The sequence below is a fragment of the Anguilla anguilla genome, chromosome 2 (genome assembly GCF_013347855.1).
Source record: "Anguilla anguilla isolate fAngAng1 chromosome 2, fAngAng1.pri, whole genome shotgun sequence".
Classification (NCBI taxonomy): domain Eukaryota; kingdom Metazoa; phylum Chordata; class Actinopteri; order Anguilliformes; family Anguillidae; genus Anguilla; species Anguilla anguilla.
The window spans coordinates 22,525,600-22,546,101 of NC_049202.1; the positions used below are offsets into that span (position 1 = coordinate 22,525,600).

The window sequence follows — 20,502 nt, forward strand, 5'->3', positions numbered from 1 at the left end:
AAACAAGATGTGCAAATTTGTGTTACCCAGAATTCCTTTCCAGGAAAGGCAGAATGGTCGGTGAGTTGTCAGGGCCTTTAAACTCAGGCTCCTTGTGATTATTAAGGATTGTGTGCTGATTGGCCAAGCAAAAGTGACCTTTGACCTTTGACATTTGGGAACCCCTGACCTCCCCATGAAAGTTGTTCATTACATGCCATTGCATCCACTTAGCAAGCGCCTGTCCAGAGCAGTTTACAAAACAGAGTACGTAAGGCAATTCAAATGTTTGTTGCGTCTTTACTACATTTGTACGCAAGCGCACGCACAGTGTGGTGTAGGAAAAGGCGTCTGTTCCTGGATGTCTGTTTGTATTTGAGGTACAGAAGGTATAGCCTCCCCCACCACCTCCTGTCCTCATGGCTGTAATCCGTGGATTGAGTCCTTAAGGCTCCACACCACATGATCACGTCACCTCGCGCCTTAGGAGTGTGGGGGGAGGGGGCAAGCAGACGCGATGACGTCACCGTGTTGAAGCGGGGGAGGTGATGAAGGAGAACTTTTCTGCTGTGTGTCATGGGCCAGACCGTGCCTAGCACTACCCCCATCCCCAGACGTGAACACACACACACACACACACACACACATACTTACACACAGATAGCCAAATACAGTACCATTAACTAAACACACACACACTTCATACCTTACAGGCCGACACACACACACACACAACCAAATGCACACAGACTGGTACACACAGATGCACCTCTTACCCTGCAGGGGCATGCACTCATATACATGTACACACATGCGCACACACCCACGTAAACGCAGGTCCCAACATGTGGTTGCAAAATTTGCAGCCAGGAAAAGCAAAGGAGCATGGCAGCCATGCAGAGTTGAGGTGATATTTTAGGAGTCTTTAACCCCTCGCCTTATCCAGTCTGCGTGCCTGCTGGCTGGTGGCTAGGGCCTTGGCAGTACCATGTGCTTGCCCTGAGTTTCAAAGGACAGATGCCGAGAAGCTCTTCAACTTTAAAGCTCTTCTAGAGTTCTCTATGATCAGTGTAGTGCTGTGAGTTGTGGCAGAATGGCAGTTGTCCCAGAATGCACAATCTACTGTGTGAAGCTGATGTTTTTAGCTTCGTGTTGTTGAAAGTGCAAAGCTTGTGAGTGTACAGGCACACTCTGTCCAGCTCTGAAAGCCTTTGTCTGTCAACTTATCATGGTGTAAACCAAACCATAATACAACCAATCATTTAATCACTTTAAAAAAAACAGTAAGAAAATGCACGCCAGAGCCAACTCGATGTGAGTCACAATACGAGTTTCTAAGCCAAGTTAGAGCACCATGGCACTCCTACTTGAACTGTGACTCCTGCTTGGCAGTGCTTTCCAGCCCTTACTTAAAATGGCACTGTAGCATGCTTCACTTCAGACAGAATGTGCTCACAGCTCAGTAGGTCAGTGGAGTTGGTTGCTTAGGATTCAGATGTTCTCTCCAACAGTCTGAAACACTAGTACTGCCCTTAAAAATGGTATTTAAATTTAGCACTGCATGCTTTTACTCCGTCAGTTCACTAAATAACTTGAGTGGTTGTTCTAGTGTTTTCTGAACAGACGTTTCCATGCCATTGCCAAAGTATGTGTATGGATGGTATGCATTGCTTGGCCTTTAAAAGTTATGTTCTGCAACATATACGCATCTCACTGTGAGTTTGCTGCTGACATCAACTGAAGTGGTAGCTCTGTTGCGAGAAAGGTCATCGTTTTCACTCTGTCAAACATCGATAGATGCAAAGCTCTGATACACACTGCTGTCCTGTGTATGTTTGTGTGTGCACAACCAGAACATGAATTGGGAAAACCCCAAGGACAACCAAAAAGAGAAATTCAGTGACTGAGAGTATTAGCTAGCATGCAAAATTGGGTCATTTTTTGAAAGTGATTATAATATTTCATGTCCCTTTTTAGAAAAGCTAGCTAATCGGAGGCTACGGTCTGCAGAACAGCCAGGCTGCTAGGTGGTTAGCCATAGCAAGTTTCCGTGTCTGATCCAGCCACCGAAATAGCTGCTGTCTGCTGGTTAGGTATTCCTTCCTTTTTCTCCTCCTGGGAGAGATACACCTGCATTGGCTTTCTGGGTCATGTACTAGCAAAACAAGGTGCTGAGAGTGGGAGCAATGACACAGTAAAAAGGCACGAGCAAAACTCATAATGGGCCCTCTCTGTTTTAACAGGGCTGATGACAGGAACCCTGAAAAGGGAGTTTGAGGTGAAAACATTTGTGATCCAGTTCAGCGCAGTCCCTGTTTCTCATTTTCTTTCGCTGATGGTTGCCCGCACCCAGCATCCTCACAATGGCTGTGTTGATGTGCAAGAGTGTGTGTGAGAAATGAGGAGCAGGTTGTGGTAATCTGGCGGTACCAGTGCCGAGGGCGGATTAAAGAGCAGGGCCAGACAAAAGCCTTGGGACTGGGGCTGAGGAGGGATTAACCGCGAAATGTAGGTCAGAAACACACATACACACACACCCTCACGCATTCACATGCTCACTTACACATACATCCATGTATGTGGACACATTCATGCATACTCATACACAACACATATGTACATACGGACATTCCCTTGGACACACATGCGTACATACACAGACATGCATGCATTTGGACACACAAATTTACATATATGTACATACACACGTACGTGCGTGGCCGCATGCACACACACACACCCTTTTAATGCAAGCATATGTTGCTGCTGGATTTGTGTCCACAGCTGCTTCCTTAGGCTTTAAGCAGAAATAATGCAGGAGGTCTGTGGTCTGTCTGTAGAGAATACACCCACCGATGTCCACTGCTGTTCTTTCCTGCACTTCCTGTGCTTGCATGTGGACTGAATGCAAACACAGAAGCTCTTATCGGGTCTTTGAAAGGCCTGTGGAAATTTTTTTTCACCTCACAAATTTGTCACTAGTCAAGGATCAACTGCTGGTTGTATAATTTATATTTTGTCCAAGTGTCTGAAAAAGGTGTTTGTGTTTGAGTTTTTACAGTGAGTACCACGGACCAAATACATTCCTGCAGGGGTCTGTCCGATGCCCTGTTCTGCTTTATCCTACGTAAATAAATGAGCCTGTTAAGGAAGTGTTAAGAGTACATCTATTTTAAGAGATGGTATTCTGCAAATGCATTCAAACATACAAGCCATGTAAGCCAGCTGTAAGAAAAACTGAGCAGGACATTCTGGAAGGAAATATTTGCGGACTTCTCCGCTAGGTGTGGGGGTCGATTTGTAATTAGCGCGGGGGCACTAAGCACTGGGTGCTGTGGCCTCTCTTAACAAAGGACGCTGTGCCACACATGGGATTCAAACCCATAACCCTCTGCTAGCTTCCCTCTCCCCCCAGTGATGTTGCCTGCATTCCAGAGGGTATGGGTGGTTAAATGCTACCCTACCTGTAGCTTTGTGTTCCAAAAGGGGGCTGAGCGCACCTAATCCTGTATTACCTTTCATCAGGGAAATATGCCCGCTCCTTTGTCCTGTGGTCTACAAGGTGGCAGTGTGCTTGTTCACATCGCAGGGTAATTACAGTGCACTGTACCCCTGAAACACAAACCATTCTTTCCACAAATGCCTGAACAGGAATACAGATTCACCAACAATCGAGCAAAGACCCCGATCTGATGTCCTGTAAATGGGCAGGTTGGCGAGAGGCGTTTCCATGTGAGTGTTCATAAAACAGGTAGGAATGAGGAAAGGGTAGGGAAAGCTGGGTAATTGTGGGAGCTGAAGCACCATTCACATGGGACTGGTTTCTCTTATGTACCCTCTTTCTGCTTTCTCTTCTGTGGGCATGTTATTTCCCCTCCTTGTGGCCATGTCCTGTATGACTTGAATATGAGTTCTTTATTAATTCACTTTTTTGAATCCTGACTTCGAGGAGACCCGCTCAGAAATAAAAGTTGATTATCTTGCGAAAAGAAGTTCAAGAAGAGTAAACACATTTTAAAGCTGTGAACACTCCCATCAGTTTTCATGCAATGAATACAGTAGCTTTAAGATTAAGCAGCTCGCATTGTATTTTTGCAGCGGTAGTGGTTTATTTGTTTTCAACATCGTAGCCGTGTAACGTGACCGCAGTAGCAAAGAAACGCCCATGTGGGTGAGAAGATAGTCAAGCTGTGGATAAATTGTGACTATTTCGCTATTAGGTAGGGTTGCTATAGTGCAAAGAGGGTCTGATTGGGGAGAACTTGTTAGGTGGGGGGGGGGGAGGAGGGTGGTATGGTTCTCTCTTTTGTTCTGTCTTTCTCCTGGGAACTTGTCCCCAAAAAATCGAAAGACCAGACCGAAGTCCTCTTCCTTCCTAAAGGGGCGCATTGGCGACACACCCACTCGTGCGGCTAGGGGAACTGACTTTTCCTGTTCTCAGGTGTGATGAAGGCCAAGCCGAGAGTGGAAAACAACACTGCGGCTCACGTTTTATTGCTGTGGAACTCATATTGTAGCACCTACTTTTGTGTTGCAAAAGACTGCAGTTCTCCTGCTGTCTATTTGACCTAATTCGTGCTCACTGGACTGCAATGTCAATTGTAGCAAATTGTAGCGTATAACACTACTTCCAGTCCACAGCACTGTAGTAGTTCACCACTGCTTCCTGTCCCCAAAACTGTAGTATTCCACCACTACTTCCTGTCCCAAAAATGTAGTAGTTCAGCACTTTTCCGGTCCACAGCAGACCCCGTCTGCCAGGGCTGTGTGTTCCGTAACTGTGTGGAACAGGTGTGAAACGGCAGTTTTTCCACCTGCGCTACATAACAGGCCGCCATTCCCTGGCCCACACAACATTGCCCCACACTGCTGTTGGTGAAGCATTTAAAGGGACACTGCACATGCCACTGACGTGCAGAGATTGAATGGTGGCTTCTGAATGGTAACTGTTTAGTTTGACATGGGTAGACTTTTGAGAGGAGAGCTCTGTGAGCAGGATACTGTTTGGAATTGGCTCAGAAGCAAACAGGGCTCTGACCAATAGGATCGCTCAGCCAAAATCAAACAAGCTTTGAGTTTGGGTTGGTTCCAAGGGAGATGTGGAATTTGACCTCTTGTCCTTCTGAACTGTAGGAGTCTCAAACAGGATAATATGTGGAGGTATTATTGGGCAGATTTAAGTCTTACTTTTTCATTTACAGCCTGCTGAATGAAAAGAAAATAATTTAGGACTAGAGTGCAGTAACTTTTTAATAAACTTTTGATCTTCCACTCACTCATTCTTGAAAAACATTTTTTGAAAATGCCCAAAATGCAGCGCACACAGGATCATTTTGGAATGTATTCTTAACTCTTGGGTTTCGGTTGCTTGGGGCAGTTTTTCGTAAATCTACAGTCATTACCTCTGTCTAGGTCACACAAAACCCGGGGCGCTTCCGCCTGACGCAGGAACGGCTGTGTGCAACTCTGGAGTCATGGCGGAGTTGTGGCGAGCGCGCGTCAGGCAGCACAGCCCCTCCCGTTCGGGACGGGGGCTTGTTATTAGACAGCCCAGCTTATGAGCGTTGCCATGGCGACTTGCTGTTGGACTTCTGTGAACTTTGCGCAGTTTGTCTCTTCTGCGACAAAGGATTGTGCTTCTTGTGTTTTGTTTTGATTTTAAAGGCAATTTATTAGCAAATTGCTCAGATTTCTGGAATTTTGTCTGCAGGCAGAGTCTTCTACAGATAATTATTTTTCATTTGGAATAAAGGCTGAATTTACACAGAATTACAATTTAGTGGAAGTATTTGTGTGTGTGTGTGGGGGGGGTTACATACTTATATACCTACATGTATGTATATATGTATAATACACATATACATGCAGGTTTTGAATACATTTAGAATGCATACATAATTGTTGTCTTGCTCTTCACTGTAAACCTTGTTTAATGTATTTAGAAACTGTGTAATGTGAGTCCAGCATATCTCAGTGAATACAGAACTCACCTTCATTCAGGTCATTTTCTGCTGGAAAATACCTGGTTTCTATGGAAACCCGTGCAGACACCAAGCTGCCTATGGCTACGTGCTGTGGTGCGTCTATATGAGAGATCCTCAAGATTGGCATGGAATTTGGGGGCTGGGGGGGAAATGGGGTGGAGAAGTTCCAAACAGTTGACAGGTTGTCTAAAAACACGGGGTCGCCAGTGCCAAAACCTGGATCTGGATTCGGCCCTGGACTTCCACAGGATTTAAATGGGTGCAAGTATGAGTTTAATTGGGTGATTGTTTAATCTGTGTTAATGAGGAAGGGGAGACCACCTCCGGACAGTGAGTTTCTTCGTGGACGTGTGTATATGTGGATTTGTGTGTGTATCGTAACATCTGTCCACGTTTGTATTTGTCAGTATGTTCCTGTGTGAGTATGCGTGCATGTTTTAGTATTGTGTGTACTGTATGTCTGAGAGAGATATGTTTGCATGTGTGTGTGTGTGAGAGAGAGAGAAAGAGAGGGAGAAAGAGATGTGTTGCATATATGCACTGTGTGAGAGTGTGTGTGTGAGAGAGCGTATCTGGCTCCATGCTTTAGTGTAGACCGCCTCTTGCGGCTCACTCAGTTGTGTGTAATCTTGGTCGTTCCCAGCCATTCAGATGTTAATGTGCTGAAGGGGGGGGCAGAATGGGGTTTCTGTCGAGAAGAATGTGGCTTCAATGGGGAGACAGCGTGGCAGAGAGCCGCACGGACCTTTCCCATCTTCACCAGACGGTACTTTCGGCACAACAAGGAGAACGGACCCCGCTCCTGTTCTGCGTGGGGTCCTGTACCACTGCAGAGCTGAGTGTGTGTGTGTGTGTGTGTTCAGGTGGGTGAAAGAAAGACTCTCCCAGCGCTCCACACACGTATAAGTGTTTTTCTTGTGAGGGGGATTGAATCTCCTGCTGTGTTTCTGTTTGGTGAAAACTACTTTTCGGAGGCTCAATTTCAAGGCTTCATTTTAATGTGGGAATATGTTCAATTTGAAAGCCGTTCCTTATCAACATATCTGTTGTCTAACAAGTTGTCTAAAAAGATGTACACAAACTTGTATTTTTAAGATGCAGCGGTGCTGATAATGTGTGTTTTAAGATGCTTCTTAATGTGCGCGTTTTCTGGATGTAAAGGTGCAGCTAATGTTTATGCTAGCAGGAGGCCGATTTCTGTCACCTTCTGGTCTCGGTGCATTTCTGTACCTGTCATGTTGGGTTTGCTGAGTGCTTGATGGTGCTGAAGTTTTCTCAGATCCAACTGTGAGTGATTTGTGAAGCGTGAACTTGAAAGCTCATTGTGTTGTGGCTTGGATAGTAACGCAGTTACACGCTTTGAGCAACATTAAGTTCTAATTTGCAAAGAAAATAGCACATACAAATTTTCAAAGAATACCATAGTTAATGGGGATGCCACCGGCTACACAAATCCAATAAAGATAATTGTTGTTGCAGTAACTGGGAAGTACGTGGAGTGTGTGGTTATGTCTTTAGAAATTATGCAGCACTGTTGAGTGAAACTGTTGTGGTTTCACCCATTGATTGTTATCCATTCAGGAAATCATTTTGGAAATGTGTTCATCACTGGCAGTGTGTTCTTATCTAAAGGCTCAACAAAGGAGTTTCTTTTGTCTTTTAAAGTTAGCTGGCAGAGGTGTGACCTTCTGACCTTTTAAATGAGTTTCCGTGCATGAATCCAAGGGGTTTTGTTTCAGGCACCTGTAATTTCTCTCAACTAAGTGTGCCTTTTGGAACTGGTTGGACCTCTTTTGAAAAAGCCTTACTTTTCGGTTGGTCGTCTCGTGTCCTGTAACCCACACTCTGTGACATCATCGCAGATTGCTGGGTAAATTGACATTCAGTCAAATGTGGCTTCAGGCTTCAGGGTCACGGGTGGCTGTAAAGTGCATGAGCTTGTTACAGTGACCGGTCTGTTGTGTGGCTTTGTTGTAGCAGTTGATATCAGCGAGTATGCAATGCGTGGGAGGGCCTGGTCACGTGGAGGGCAGACCGGAAAAGATGAAATGCGCAGACAGAACGGCCGCATTCTTCGGAAGTTATGATCATGGATCCGTGCAAACCGGGTCACCTCCTCCCGCCCGCCCTCAAAACCCCCGTCTGTCCTCGCTCTCGAAAATTATGGGGGCCGGTGCAAGCCCCTGTCGCACACTGGTCTATTTGAGAAGACTAACAATGCCACAACCAATTACTTCCACCAACTGTCCTCTGCGATACAGGGCCCTTTGTACCGCCGTGGGATAGTGTGTTTACCCATTTGCCGGACTGTGGACACGGCATCACGTTCCTGGGCCCGCTGGGGCTCGGGGCCGGGCTGGGCTCCCAAACAGAGCGTGGTTCCACCAGGGGCAACTGCATCGGGGCTGCTAGCTTTAAATTCTATCGGGATCTGCAGAAATCATTCTGGGCTCCTTTCCGGGTTAAAATTTGGCCATACTTTTGGGCTGTCCAATGTCATGAAACTACAGGGCTGTTGGTATATGATAGGGCTGCTCTGGTGAGACTACAGGGCTGTTGGTATATGATAGGGCTGCTCTGGTGAGACTACAGGGCTGTTGGTATATGATAGGGCTGCTCTGGTGAGACTACAGGGCTGTTGGTATATGATAGGGCTGCTCTGGTGAGACTACAGGGCTGTTGGTATATGATAGGGCTGCTCTGGTGAGATTACAGGGCTGTTGGTATATGATAGGGCTGCTCTGGTGAGACTACAGGGCTGTTGGTAGGCCTATATGATAGGGCTGCTCTGGTGAGACTACAGGGCTGTTGGTATATGATAGGGCTGCTCTGGTGAGACTACAGGGCTGTTGGTAGGCTATATGATAGGGCTGCTGTGGTGAGACTACAGGGTTGTTGGTATATGATAGGGTTATTCTGGTGAGACTACAGGGTTGTTGGTATATAGACAGGGTTATTCTGGTGAGACTTCAGGGCTGTTGGAATAGGGACAGGGTTATTCTGGTGAGAGGACAGGGCTGTTGGAATAGGGACAGGGTTATTCTGGTGAGAGTGCAGGGCTGTTGGAATGAATGGGGCTGCTCTTCCCTCACAATCTCTGCCAGCCACTGTTTTTGGAGAATGAATCATCTCACCTGGATAACAAAGTCAGAAAACATGGACAGGGGGATGAGAGAAGAGGTGCATAATGTGTATAGGGGAACAAGTGAGGAAGGGAATGGGAGGATATGGGAGGAGGTAGAGGAGGGATAAGTGTAGAGCAGGAATATTGGAGTGAGGAACGCGGACAGTGGTTTGAATGGAAAGGGGAAACTAATAGTAAATGAGTGAATAGGGGGACGAGGTAAAGAAGGAAATGGGTAGGGATGGGGTGGTGGTAATTTAGTGCGTGTTTCATTGTGTGAAGTGGAGCATGTGTAGAGGCTGTTGGGGAGGGGTCTGCACTTAGGACACATGGCCCAGTGCAGGGGGCTTCTGTATGCTTTTGAAGCTCATGGAGGACCTTTCAGCTCTGAGGAATCTGAGAAAGTGTGAGCTTTGTTGTCTGAAGCATTCTGTTGATTGAAATAATGAGTTTCAATATGTAATGCATTCCAGGAATTGATGGAGTGTGAGTTTCATTGCCGAACGTATTCCGCGAAATGAGTGTGTGTGAGTTTCTGGGTTTAACGCCATGGGTGTGTCCAAACCAAAATGCTGTATTTGGAAATGCACAGATGCATCATGTATTATGCAGATATTTGTTCTTCCTGCAGCCAAACAGAGTTTCCTCTTTTAAAAATTGTATTGCACACAGTATGTGTGCATTAGTTCAGTCACTCAGCCGGAACCGTGTGCAGGTGAGATCTAAGCGATGTTTTGGAATTGGAAACTTGCCGGGAACAAGGGTCGTCATGTGATCCTGCTGTTGTGATGGTCCTCTTTAACACACAGCCACATAAAATTAGCATACATTAACATAAATTGACATAAATTAAGCCATTGTGTTACCGACTCCCTCTGTCAGTCCACAGAGAATTAATTGCAGAGCAGCAACACACTTAACATTGCAGTACAGAACCAAACTAAACTAAGGAGACAGCCAAATGATGTTTGTTTTTTTTCCCCCTGAGATTGAGTTGCAGTCATTGATTGGGATCGTACTGGAAGAGGCTCGCTGGCATAGAGGAATATTGGGAGAGGCATGCTGGGATAGTGGAATATTGGGAGAGGCATGCTGGGATAGTGGAATATTGGGAGCGGCATGCTGGGATAGTGGAGCATTGGGAGAGGCATGCTGGGATAGTGGAATGTTGGGAGAGGCATGCTGGGATAATGGAATATTGGGAGCGGCATGCTGGGATAGTGGAGCATTGGGAGAGGCATGCTGGGATAGTGGAATGTTGGGAGCGGCATGCTGGGATAGTGGAGCATTGGGAGAGGCATGCTGGGATAGTGGAATATTGGGAGCGGCATGCTGGGATAGTGGAGCATTGGGAGAGGCATGCTGGGATAGTGGAATGTTGGGAGAGGCATGCTGGGATAATGGAATATTGGGAGAGGCATGCTGGGATAGTGTAGCATTGGGAGAAGCATTCTGGGACGGTGAAGGATAAGAAAGTGTATGTTGGAAGCTGAAACCCAGCAGCCTCAGTTCAGTGTAGAGACTACAGAAGCACTCACCTCTCACTGGCACATAGAGGGGAGGGGCAGCACAGAACAGGTGAGTTCAGAGTTCTGGTGAACAGCTCACGTGCAGGAAAGCCTGGGATTACCCAAGGGAGTGGGGGGAGGTGGGGATCAGACAGGCCCCTTACAGCCAGAGCAAAGGGCAGCTGGGGCCATTAATCTGCATCTTAACCACTACGGAGAGAGGCGCACCTGTTACTGAATTTTAGTCCAGAGAGACAAAGAGACAGAGAGCAAGAGAAAGAGACAGACTGACTGACTGACTGACAGACTGACTATCTTATCCACCATAGGGAGAAATATACTCGTGGAGAGGAGCGAAAGAGAGACTGGGAAACAGAGAGGAGGGGGAGGTGTGTGACCAACAGACAGGACAGACGAGGGTTGACAGTTGACAGATTTATAGAGATATAGATACAAATCTTCTCTCTAAACATCCAGGGTTCTGAGGAGTCTTGCTCAGAGTAGGACTGTATTATAATGCATGATAGGAGATTTCCTGCAGGACTGCAATCATGGTATTTAGCAGTTAATCTGAAAGCTGTGCTTTTCTGCGATTCAGCTGCCATACGGATTTGGACAGCTGTGATGTCATCCTTTACCGTATGGCTTCTTGTCGAGAAGGAAATCCTCACATGACCCATGCGTAGGCTATATACTGTATATGTTGCATGCATTTACAGACAGTCTTGTTTGACCTCTTTAGACACACATGATTATAAATTTACGTATGTTTGAATAATTTGTATAAAATCCAATACAAGTAGGCCTAATTACAAGTGTAATAGCTTTTCATGAATCATTAAGTTTTGTAAAATTGTATAGGTTTACATAAATACAAAATAGTTTTTTATTTATATTTATATTTTGTTCTTATAGTAAATCTGTCCGTTGCCATTGTTAATAGTACTGTTTAAATCTGTTTGATTCATTGATTTTTATCTCAAATATTTTATATGAAAAACCTGAGCTTCAGACATGGTCTGACTGCAGAAGGCACAAATGAATATTGAAGTGTGTTTTATATAAAATAGCCAACAGTCATTGTCAGTGTGTAGCAGTGGTCAGTGTGTAGCAGTGGTCAGCATGGAGCAGTGGTCAGTTTGTAGCAATGGTCAGCATGGAGCAGTGGTCAGTTTGTAGCAGTGGTCAGCATGGAGCAGTGGTCAGTGTGTAGCAATGGTCAGCATGGAGCAGTGGTCAGTGTGTAGCAGTGGTTAGCATGGAGCAGTGGTCAGTGTGTAGCAGTGGTCAGCATGGAGCAGTGGTCAGGGTGAAGCAGTGGTTAGCATGGGGCAGTGGTCAGGGTGAAGCAGTAGTTAGCATGGGGCAGTGGTCTGGGTGTAGCAGTGGTCAGCATGGAGCAGTGGTCAGTGTGTAGCAGATAAATTCCAGGATGTAAAATTGGGTTTGGAGGGTTTTTTTTATCTGTTCTCCTGCGTATACACTCTCCTGTCTCAGCATGGTTTAATGGCACTAACTACATAGCCTATCTGATGTCTTCTTTATTCACTATGGGCTTCCAAGTGGCTCAGTCAGTAAAGGCTCCTGCCACAAACATAACCTGAGTGCTGTCATCTCCATATCAGGATCAAGCCAAGGCCACCGATGGCCAAACTCCAGCGCTGTGTGTCACCCCAGAAGCAGCCCCCTCCCTCCACTGTCTCCGCTCTGGGAGTCTTTTTCGATCTCAGTGAGCACTGTGCTACGACTCTGAAGCGGGAACAAAGGCAGAGTTTGTAGCCCATTATAAGGAGTCACCAGCGCGTGAGCGAAACGCTACAGCTACAAGCCTGCGCCGTTGCACCTACAGATGGAAGCCAGGGAAGAGGAGAGCGTGTTCTCCAGACGTCAGCCTATAAACTCCACAGGAATTTAGTTACACGGTTGGCTGCCCTCTAAGGAGCTCGCTTCTTATCTCTTAGATCATGGGTGTCAAACTTAACCCCAAGTTGGGTTGCAGTGTCTTTGTTTTTTTGTGGTTTCCTTTCAGTCAGCTGCCAGTTAAGGCCTTGAGAATAATGTGTGTGGATTCTTTAGCCAATCAATGACTTTAATGAACCACTTGTGCCAAGAGCATCCCAGAAACCGCAGATACTGCGGCCCTCCGGGAATGGAGTTTGACACCCGTGTCTCTGATGAAAGGCTGATTCAGCACACGGGATTCTCGGTCCGCGCCCACTCCTGTCTGCGCAGCTCTGACCTCTCTCTCTTCCTGTTGCCTTCTCTCCTCTCTCAGAGATGACCCTCCTGTCCGTGCAGCCGAAGTCCATAGATTCTGCATTAGACTCTGTCCCAGTCTCCACGGCGACCACAGAGGACCCTGAGCAGAGGATGATGGAGAAAAGGTTGAAGGTCATTGAGGAGCTCCTGCAGACAGAGAAGGATTACATCAAAGACCTGCACATGTGTGTGAAGGAGATCATCCTGCCCTTGCAGAGGATTCCGGTACTACACACCTGTCTCACCCCAACCCCCCCCCCCCCCCCCCCCCCCCACACACACACGCACACACACAAACCTATTCCCACACTGTCACTCCCCTAAATCATGCTCTTTAATTTGTACAGGCTCTGTATCAGGTTTTACACATTCACCTGTATAATCAATCACCAGGTGTAATCAACCTACTCAGGTATAACTCAGGTGTTGGGTGTAAAGCTCATACTCTTGGTGTAACATACCTGTATCAAGCAAAGGTGGAAAGTCCAGGGGTCAGAAAAGTCCTGCCATGTGTTTCTTCTTTCCTTGAACTCAACCAGCTGCTTTCACTAATTACTTCTACCTCCTGGCTGAAGATTTGTGCTAATTAGCAAATCCAGGTGATTGGAACTAAAATACTGTGTACTTTTACTTTCTGAACCTGATTTTCTACCTCTGGTGTCAAGTGTAATTCACTTTCTTCAGTTGTAACAGGTTTGTGTTATTAGTTAATAGTTAGTTGGTACCTCTCCTCAATTATTTATTACAGCTTCTTCGGTGGTAGTGAAACACCAAAATGAAACAGTTGTGTGTTTTGTGATATACACTTATTGATCATTGTTTCATTGAATTGTTTCTTAAAGGTGCAGAACATGGATTATGAAGGCCTGTTCGGCAACATAAATGCTGTGATTGATCTCTCTAGACGGCTGCACAAGAGCTTGCTGGACACGGACTCTATAGGTTTGTTCTCGGAGGACCTGCTGCAAGGGAAAGCGTGCATGTGTTTTAAATAGAATGTTTACAGTGGGAGGGGAGGTGTGAAACAACCTCAGTGTATCCTAATGCGGTCAGGGCATGATGTCACAAATGGCCTAATTAAAGGGTTCTACTGTGGTGACTGCCAAACTGACCGCTGGCTATTTTGGTAATTGCAGAACAGTAACACCTACCTGTGAAATAGAGATGTACAGATTTTAAAGAGAAAAACCCAGTACTCCTGACTCAGAATGTGAATTTGAAGAGGCAAAAAACCAGTTTCTTTCCCCCATTGATCCCATACTCCAGTTGTATGCCAAACTGCAGCCAGAGCCAGAGTTTTTATGTGAAAGTGATAAATGAACCCTCTATAGCTATGGTTTTAATCCAGTTAGGCACTCATTGCTCAGGAATTTATATAGAAAACTTGGAGCGTTTTACTAAAGAACAGCTCACAGGATGTAACTAAGTTTCCTGTTTGCTGTGGGCCTTAATAAAGCACAGAAGGTACCATGATATTTCTGCATCTGGTTCTTTTTGCGTACATCCTTAAGGTCTCCATTTTGGCTCCAACTATTTCCTGGTTTTCATGCTTGCCCTGTAGAAAGCCTCACATTTTCTGCAGAAGAAACTATAATAAACTATTGGTTATGGATGTCTTATTTTTTTATTTTTTTATTTTTTTTTATTTTTTGTTTTTTTACATATTCCAGTTTTCTTATTGTTCTAAAGGGATTTTTTTGTTTATTTATTTTTCATTTCACAGGAAAAGTTTTCCTAGACTACAAAGCAGAGCTGGAGGAAGTGTATAAGATCTATTGCCAGAACCACGATGACGCCATTTCTCTGCTGGAGGGCTATGAGCGGGACGAGGCCATACAGAAACACATCCTGGAGTGCTTGGAGAAGCTCAGGTAAAAACGTGGTTAAACCGCGGTTTGCTGCTTGACTGCATTTTATGGTCTCGCTCGAGGTTTGATGTTGTGACAGTAAACAGTAAAGCATGTGGTTTGCATTGGCAATGTGTTTGTGTGGTGTGGGCATGGTTTGAGTTTGTACCTGGATGCGACAGTGTGAGAGTGTTCCTGTGCGTGTGTGCGTGCATGCGCGCGAGTGCCCGTGTGAGCAAAAATAATAATGATGTACGTAGTGTACATGGGGTGTATCACAGACTGCTTTGCAGAACATTAAATTAAATGGAGCAATCTATAACAGTGTAATAAAAGAATGATTAAAGACAGTACAAATATAAGGAACATAAAATGAACATTGGTGTGTGTCTGAGAAGAGGCTGGCCTCAAGTGAAGGACAGGGCCAGGTGGAGGTGGAGGCAGTAAGAGCAGCTCCCTGTGGAACAGCAGCTCCCTGTGCTCTCTGCTGCAGAAGTCCATGGGTCAGAAAGTAAAAGTCCTGCCATGTTTTTCTCCCATCCATAAACTCAGCCAGCTGATTTCACTAATTACTTCTACCTCCTGGCTGAAAAATTGTGCTAAATATCAAATCCAGATGATTGGAACAAAATACTGGGGTGGACTTTTACTTTCTGTTCCTGGATTTTCCCCCTTCTCTCTTGCTGTGCTGCAGCAACTCTGTGGGTGCCAACATGAAAGAGGCTTTCCGTGACTATGACACAGCTGGGTTTCAGTCTCAGTCTCGGTATGGCACAAAAGTGAATACGGGTGGATGCGTGGCCATAGTTACACTAACACGCACACAGACAGATCCTACACATACCAGAATATTCTCTCTCACACACATACCTGCATGCACACTCTCCCACTTCATTTTTTCGCGCCTACACGCATTCCCCTTTTACACACGGGTGAAGACGAACACGTAATCGCTCTCTCATAGCAGCACACATTCATATGAAGGGACAGGCCTAGGAGGATGCGTGACGCAGCAGATTGGGCGAGCAGGTCGAAGTCGCCTATCCCGACGGGGGTTAAAGAACGCGAAGCAGCCCAAGAATGCGGCCTGCCCGGTTTCGCCACCCTTCCGGTTTCAGCGACGGTCCTGTTCGGCGACCTGCCCCACGGCACCTCCCTCCATCCCGATCCGTCTGTAGATAAACAGCGCAGTGGAGATGAGGCATGTCTCTCAGCGGTCTCCACACAGAAACGCCACCCCTGTGCTTTCGGTCCGCGCCGCCGCCGCCAGCCAGGCTGGCTGGATCCGGTTTCGACCTGACAGGATTTCTGAGAATCCATAGTAAAGCTGGATTAGGAAGATATGAACACCGCCTTTTCTAGCCGATAATAAAAGAATGAGAATCGGTCTGGAAAACGTTTTTATTGTCCACCGCTGGGCCTTTGCAGCGGTCACCTGGGATTTTTACTTTTTGTACAAAGCCAGGGGCGGGAGAAAGAACGTATTTTATATTTCACATTGCATGTGCTTTGTATGTGAGTTGGCAATACTGCTACTCCTTCTCCTGCCAACAAAGCACATTGGAATTGAATTAAGAAAAAGAATTGGAAAGAGTGAAAGAAAGGGAGAGAAGAGAGGGGAAGTGTAAAGAAGTGAAGAAAGAGCGCTGGCCGATTTTTTATTTATTTATTTGCTTTTCAGTGTAAGATTTACATTCAGCCGTTAGAGGTCCTTGAAAGGTGTCTCTCAGTGCTTATAATGTGGGTCGAGGGCAGCATGCGTTGCCATGACGCAGCGTTATTAACAACGGCCCCTCCCCTCCTGCTGCTTCTGCCTCGTAAACTGGCCATGTGCCTCCAAGTCAGTGTGAAGGGCTGCTCCTAAATCAGCATTCAGTCCTGTTTCAACAGTGGCTTTTCTATCTGGGACACAGAAGAGCTTCTTTCTCCACTGTTGTGGTTTGTTTCGATGGTCCCCCACATTATAAGAAGCTGGTGTAATTGAAGATATAGCAGAACAGCATCTATATGTGTGCGAATGTCCCCACAATGTGGGAAGATCTACAGTTGTACAATGTATATCTGTGGTAAAATATCCCTAAAGTGTGAAAAGCTTATATAATAGTACATGCAGTTGTATTCAGGGTCTGTGCGTGTGTGTGTGTGTGTGTACAAATGTCCCCACAGTGTGGAAAGCTCTACAATAGTAACTATGTCTCTAAGGTGTGTATCTGTCGGTAATGTCCCCACAGTGTGAGAAGCTGGTATAATGGTAAATATAAGGGTACAATGTCTGTGTGCACAGGTCCTGAAGGGTCGACACCTGCAGACTAGTTGCTATAATTCCCTTTCTTTCTCCCCTCCTTTTGTCTCTCATCTCGTTTCATGTTTCCCTGCCTGTCTTCCTCTGTATCTTTATTCCCCCCCTTCTCCACTCTGTCACTCTGTCTGTTGTACTCTCTCAGGGCGATATATCGCGATTGGTAAGTCTGCCAGGTTTTTTGCATGCGATGCTCCCGCCTGCATGTTGGCTCATTAACCACTTTTAGCGCGCTGGCATGTTTACTGCGCCGTGTTTGCGGGCTCCTGGCTGTGTTTGCATGCTCTTGTGTTGCTCTGGGTTGCGGGGCTGTCCCTCGGGTTTTTTTTTGGAAATGTGTTTCCTTTTCTTTTCTCCGAAAGGCCGTCACTGCAAGAGTGCTTCTGAAATAAGTCACTATTCTCTTAAAGGTGCACAGTGCCACCTGCAGGAAGAAATTAGAGATATAATTTGAGCATTGACTTAATTTGACTATTGTAATTTGAATATTGACTTGTTTCAGGTGCGACATATTGAAAAACATTTGTGATTTATGTTGCGTAATGTCTGCATATTTTCTGGTAATATCAAATCAAAACATACATTTCAAGAACATTAAAAAAATTATTTTTTTAATTGTATTAAGTCCTATACTAACAAAAGATAAAAAAATTCTAACCCATTATTCACTATTTACTTGCGCAAAACCGCACTGTCAACCTGTTGGGGGATGCTGGATTATGGCACCTCTGGTCCTCCAGGAGTTTGACATTGTGCTGCAACGCTAAGCAAATTATCGCGCTGATTTTGCTTCTGTTTTTCATTTTGCATATGTGCAGTGATAACTGCTTGTTCTTCAATGGCTCTGAAACTCCAGAGACACAAACTGATCTCACAGCCAAAAGCTGGCTTTGTATTGACCAGTTCACCAACATACCTTGACCCGAAAGAAAAAGAAATCCTGAAAATGGTCTGTGTGGGATTTACATTTTCCCACTGAAAAACAAAGAAGGAATAGAGGTGTAGTTACTGGTTTAGTGAAGGTGAGAAGGCGAGCTGGTCTTGCATTGGCAGTTGCTGCCGTGCAGGTGTCTGCGATGGCGCTGAGGCTGGCTTTGTGTTCACAGGGGTAAGACCAACTACATCAACCTGGGCTCGTTCCTGATCAAGCCCGTGCAGAGAGTGATGCGGTACCCGTTGCTGCTCATGGAGCTGCTGAACGCCACGCCCGAGGCCCACCACGACAGGAAGCAGCTGGCCGAGGCCCTCAGGTCCATCAAGGAGATCAATGTCAACATCAACGAGTACAAGAGGCGGAAGGATCTCGGTGTGTGAGATAAGGAGAGAGTGTGTGTGTGTGTGTACGTGTTTAAGACTGTTTATGTGTGCTCTTTAATCCTTAGTGGTGTGTGGTGCGTTTTGTAAGTGTGTGTGTGTGTGTGTGTGTGTGTGTGTGTGTGAGTGTGTATTTGTAACCTGGGTGCTCCCCTTTGTCTGTAGTGGTGAAGTACAGGAAGGCGGATGAGGACACACTGATAGAGAAAATCTCCAAGCTGAGCATGCACTCCATCATCAAGAAATCCAACCGCGTCAGCAGCCACCTCAAACAGCTGACCGGCATCTCACCCCAGGTAGGCCACACGTCACCTCACAAGGCTTGCTGTAATCTGCCTACGCTGACATCACCACATCGTCACAAGGCTGACGTCATACGCTATCATGTCCAAATGCTGATCTTACCACACTGGTAAGATTCAACACGATCATCCCGGAACTTCAACACGATCATCCCGGAACTACTCCACTCCAAGCTCTCCCAGCTCACTGTGCCTGCCTCTACCTGTCAGTGGATTACCAGCTTCCTCACTGATAGGAAGCAGCAAGTGAGGCTGGGGAAACTCACATCCTGCACCCGATCAACCAGCACAGGTGCGCCGCAGGGTTGCATGCTCTCCCCACTCCTCTTCTCCCTGTACACCAACGACTGCACCTCCAGGGACTCCTCTGTTAAACTCCTGAAGTTTGCGGACGACACAAATGTCATTGGTCTCATACAAGATGGTAATGAGTCCGCATACAGAGGGGAGATTGAACGGCTGGCCCTCTGGTGCAGCCACAACAGTCTTGAGCTGAACATACTCAAGACAGTGGAGATGACAGTGGACTTCAGGAGGCATCCCCCTCCCCTGACCCCCCTCACCATACAAGGCAGCACTGTGGCAGCCGTGGAGACCTTCAAGTTCCTGGGAACTATAATCTCCCAGGACCTGCAGTGGGAGACCAACATCGTCTCCATCACAAGAAAGGCCCAACAGAGAATGTACTTCCTGCGCCAGCTGCTGTTTTACTCAGCTGTGATTGAGTCAGTCCTCTCCACCGCCATAACAGTGTGGCTTGGCAGTGCCACAAAACAGGACACACACCCGCTGCAGCGCACCATCAGTTCTTCAGAAAGGATTATTGGACTAAACCTACCCTCACTCCAGGATCTCTACACAACCAGAGCCAAGAAGCGGGCAGGGAAGATCATTGCCGACCCCTCGCATCCTGGCCACCACATCTTTGAACTCATCCCCTCTGGAAGGCGCTTCAGAGCACTGCACACAAGAACCAAAAGACACAGGAACAGCTTCTTCCCACACGCCATCACTCTCATGAACAATTAACCCAGCTAGACCTGTCTATCAAAAAATAGTCGTACATACCCACAATTGTGCAATAATTTATTCATACACTTATTTTTATTACATATTTATTCTTTGTATATGCACAACGCACTTTCACTACTGCTTACTGTAGGTAAAACCTACTCTTGTTGTTGTTTGTCATTGTTGTTTGTTGACATTGTGGATGTAAGTGCAGTGTGAGTTACTGTGAACCGGAGTCAAGTTCCTTACATGTGAAAAAAAGCATGTTTGGCCAATTAAACCCGATTCCGATTCTGATTCTGATTCCGGTGGTGCCTGGTGTCATCTGCTATGAGTATCGGCCGTAACAAAATGTTTATAATGTAATTTCAAAATGTCCTCCTGACCGCTAGTGTCTGTGTCCCTGCCCTCTTCAGATCAAAGATGAGGCGTTTGATGAGGCCGAGAAGCTTTTCCGACTGCAGGAGAAGCTCATCAAGTCCTTCATCAGAGATATCTCCCTCTACCTACAGCACATAAGGGTATGAAAGTGATAAACCAGTCTACCTCTCTGGCACATATCTCTCTCTCTCTCTCTCTCTCTCTCTCTCTATCTTTCTCTCACATGCACTCATTTTTCTCTCCCATTGGCTCCCTGACAGCATCCCCCTCACACCATCTTTCATTCTGTTTTTCTTTCTGTTGCCAAACCTTCACCACGCTAGCTAGGCCATTGCCCAGAACTCCCAAGCACATATAGAGATGCTGTTGTTTGATCTGGCCAGAAAAAGCCAGCTGATAATTTCCATTCTTTTATATTGTATACAGGCATAGATTAGGGTTATTATATAGTTAGCACTGATATAGACAACCCCAATAATAATAATAATAATAAT

General features: G+C 46.0%; 1 protein-coding gene across 3 annotated transcripts in view; it reads left to right on the plus strand.

The window, feature by feature from the left end:
• Nucleotides 1–20,502, plus strand: part of dnmbp (dynamin binding protein) — a 75,434-nt gene that overhangs the window by 45,279 nt on the left and 9,653 nt on the right. For all 3 annotated transcript variants that reach the window (XM_035405094.1, XM_035405095.1, XM_035405096.1), the window contains 7 exons: nt 12,871–13,079; nt 13,697–13,796; nt 14,578–14,725; nt 17,146–17,163; nt 18,107–18,306; nt 18,480–18,610; nt 20,044–20,148. In XM_035405094.1, the coding sequence (XP_035260985.1) occupies nt 12,871–13,079; nt 13,697–13,796; nt 14,578–14,725; nt 17,146–17,163; nt 18,107–18,306; nt 18,480–18,610; nt 20,044–20,148 (911 nt within the window). The remainder of the gene's footprint in view (nt 1–12,870; nt 13,080–13,696; nt 13,797–14,577; nt 14,726–17,145; nt 17,164–18,106; nt 18,307–18,479; nt 18,611–20,043; nt 20,149–20,502) is intronic.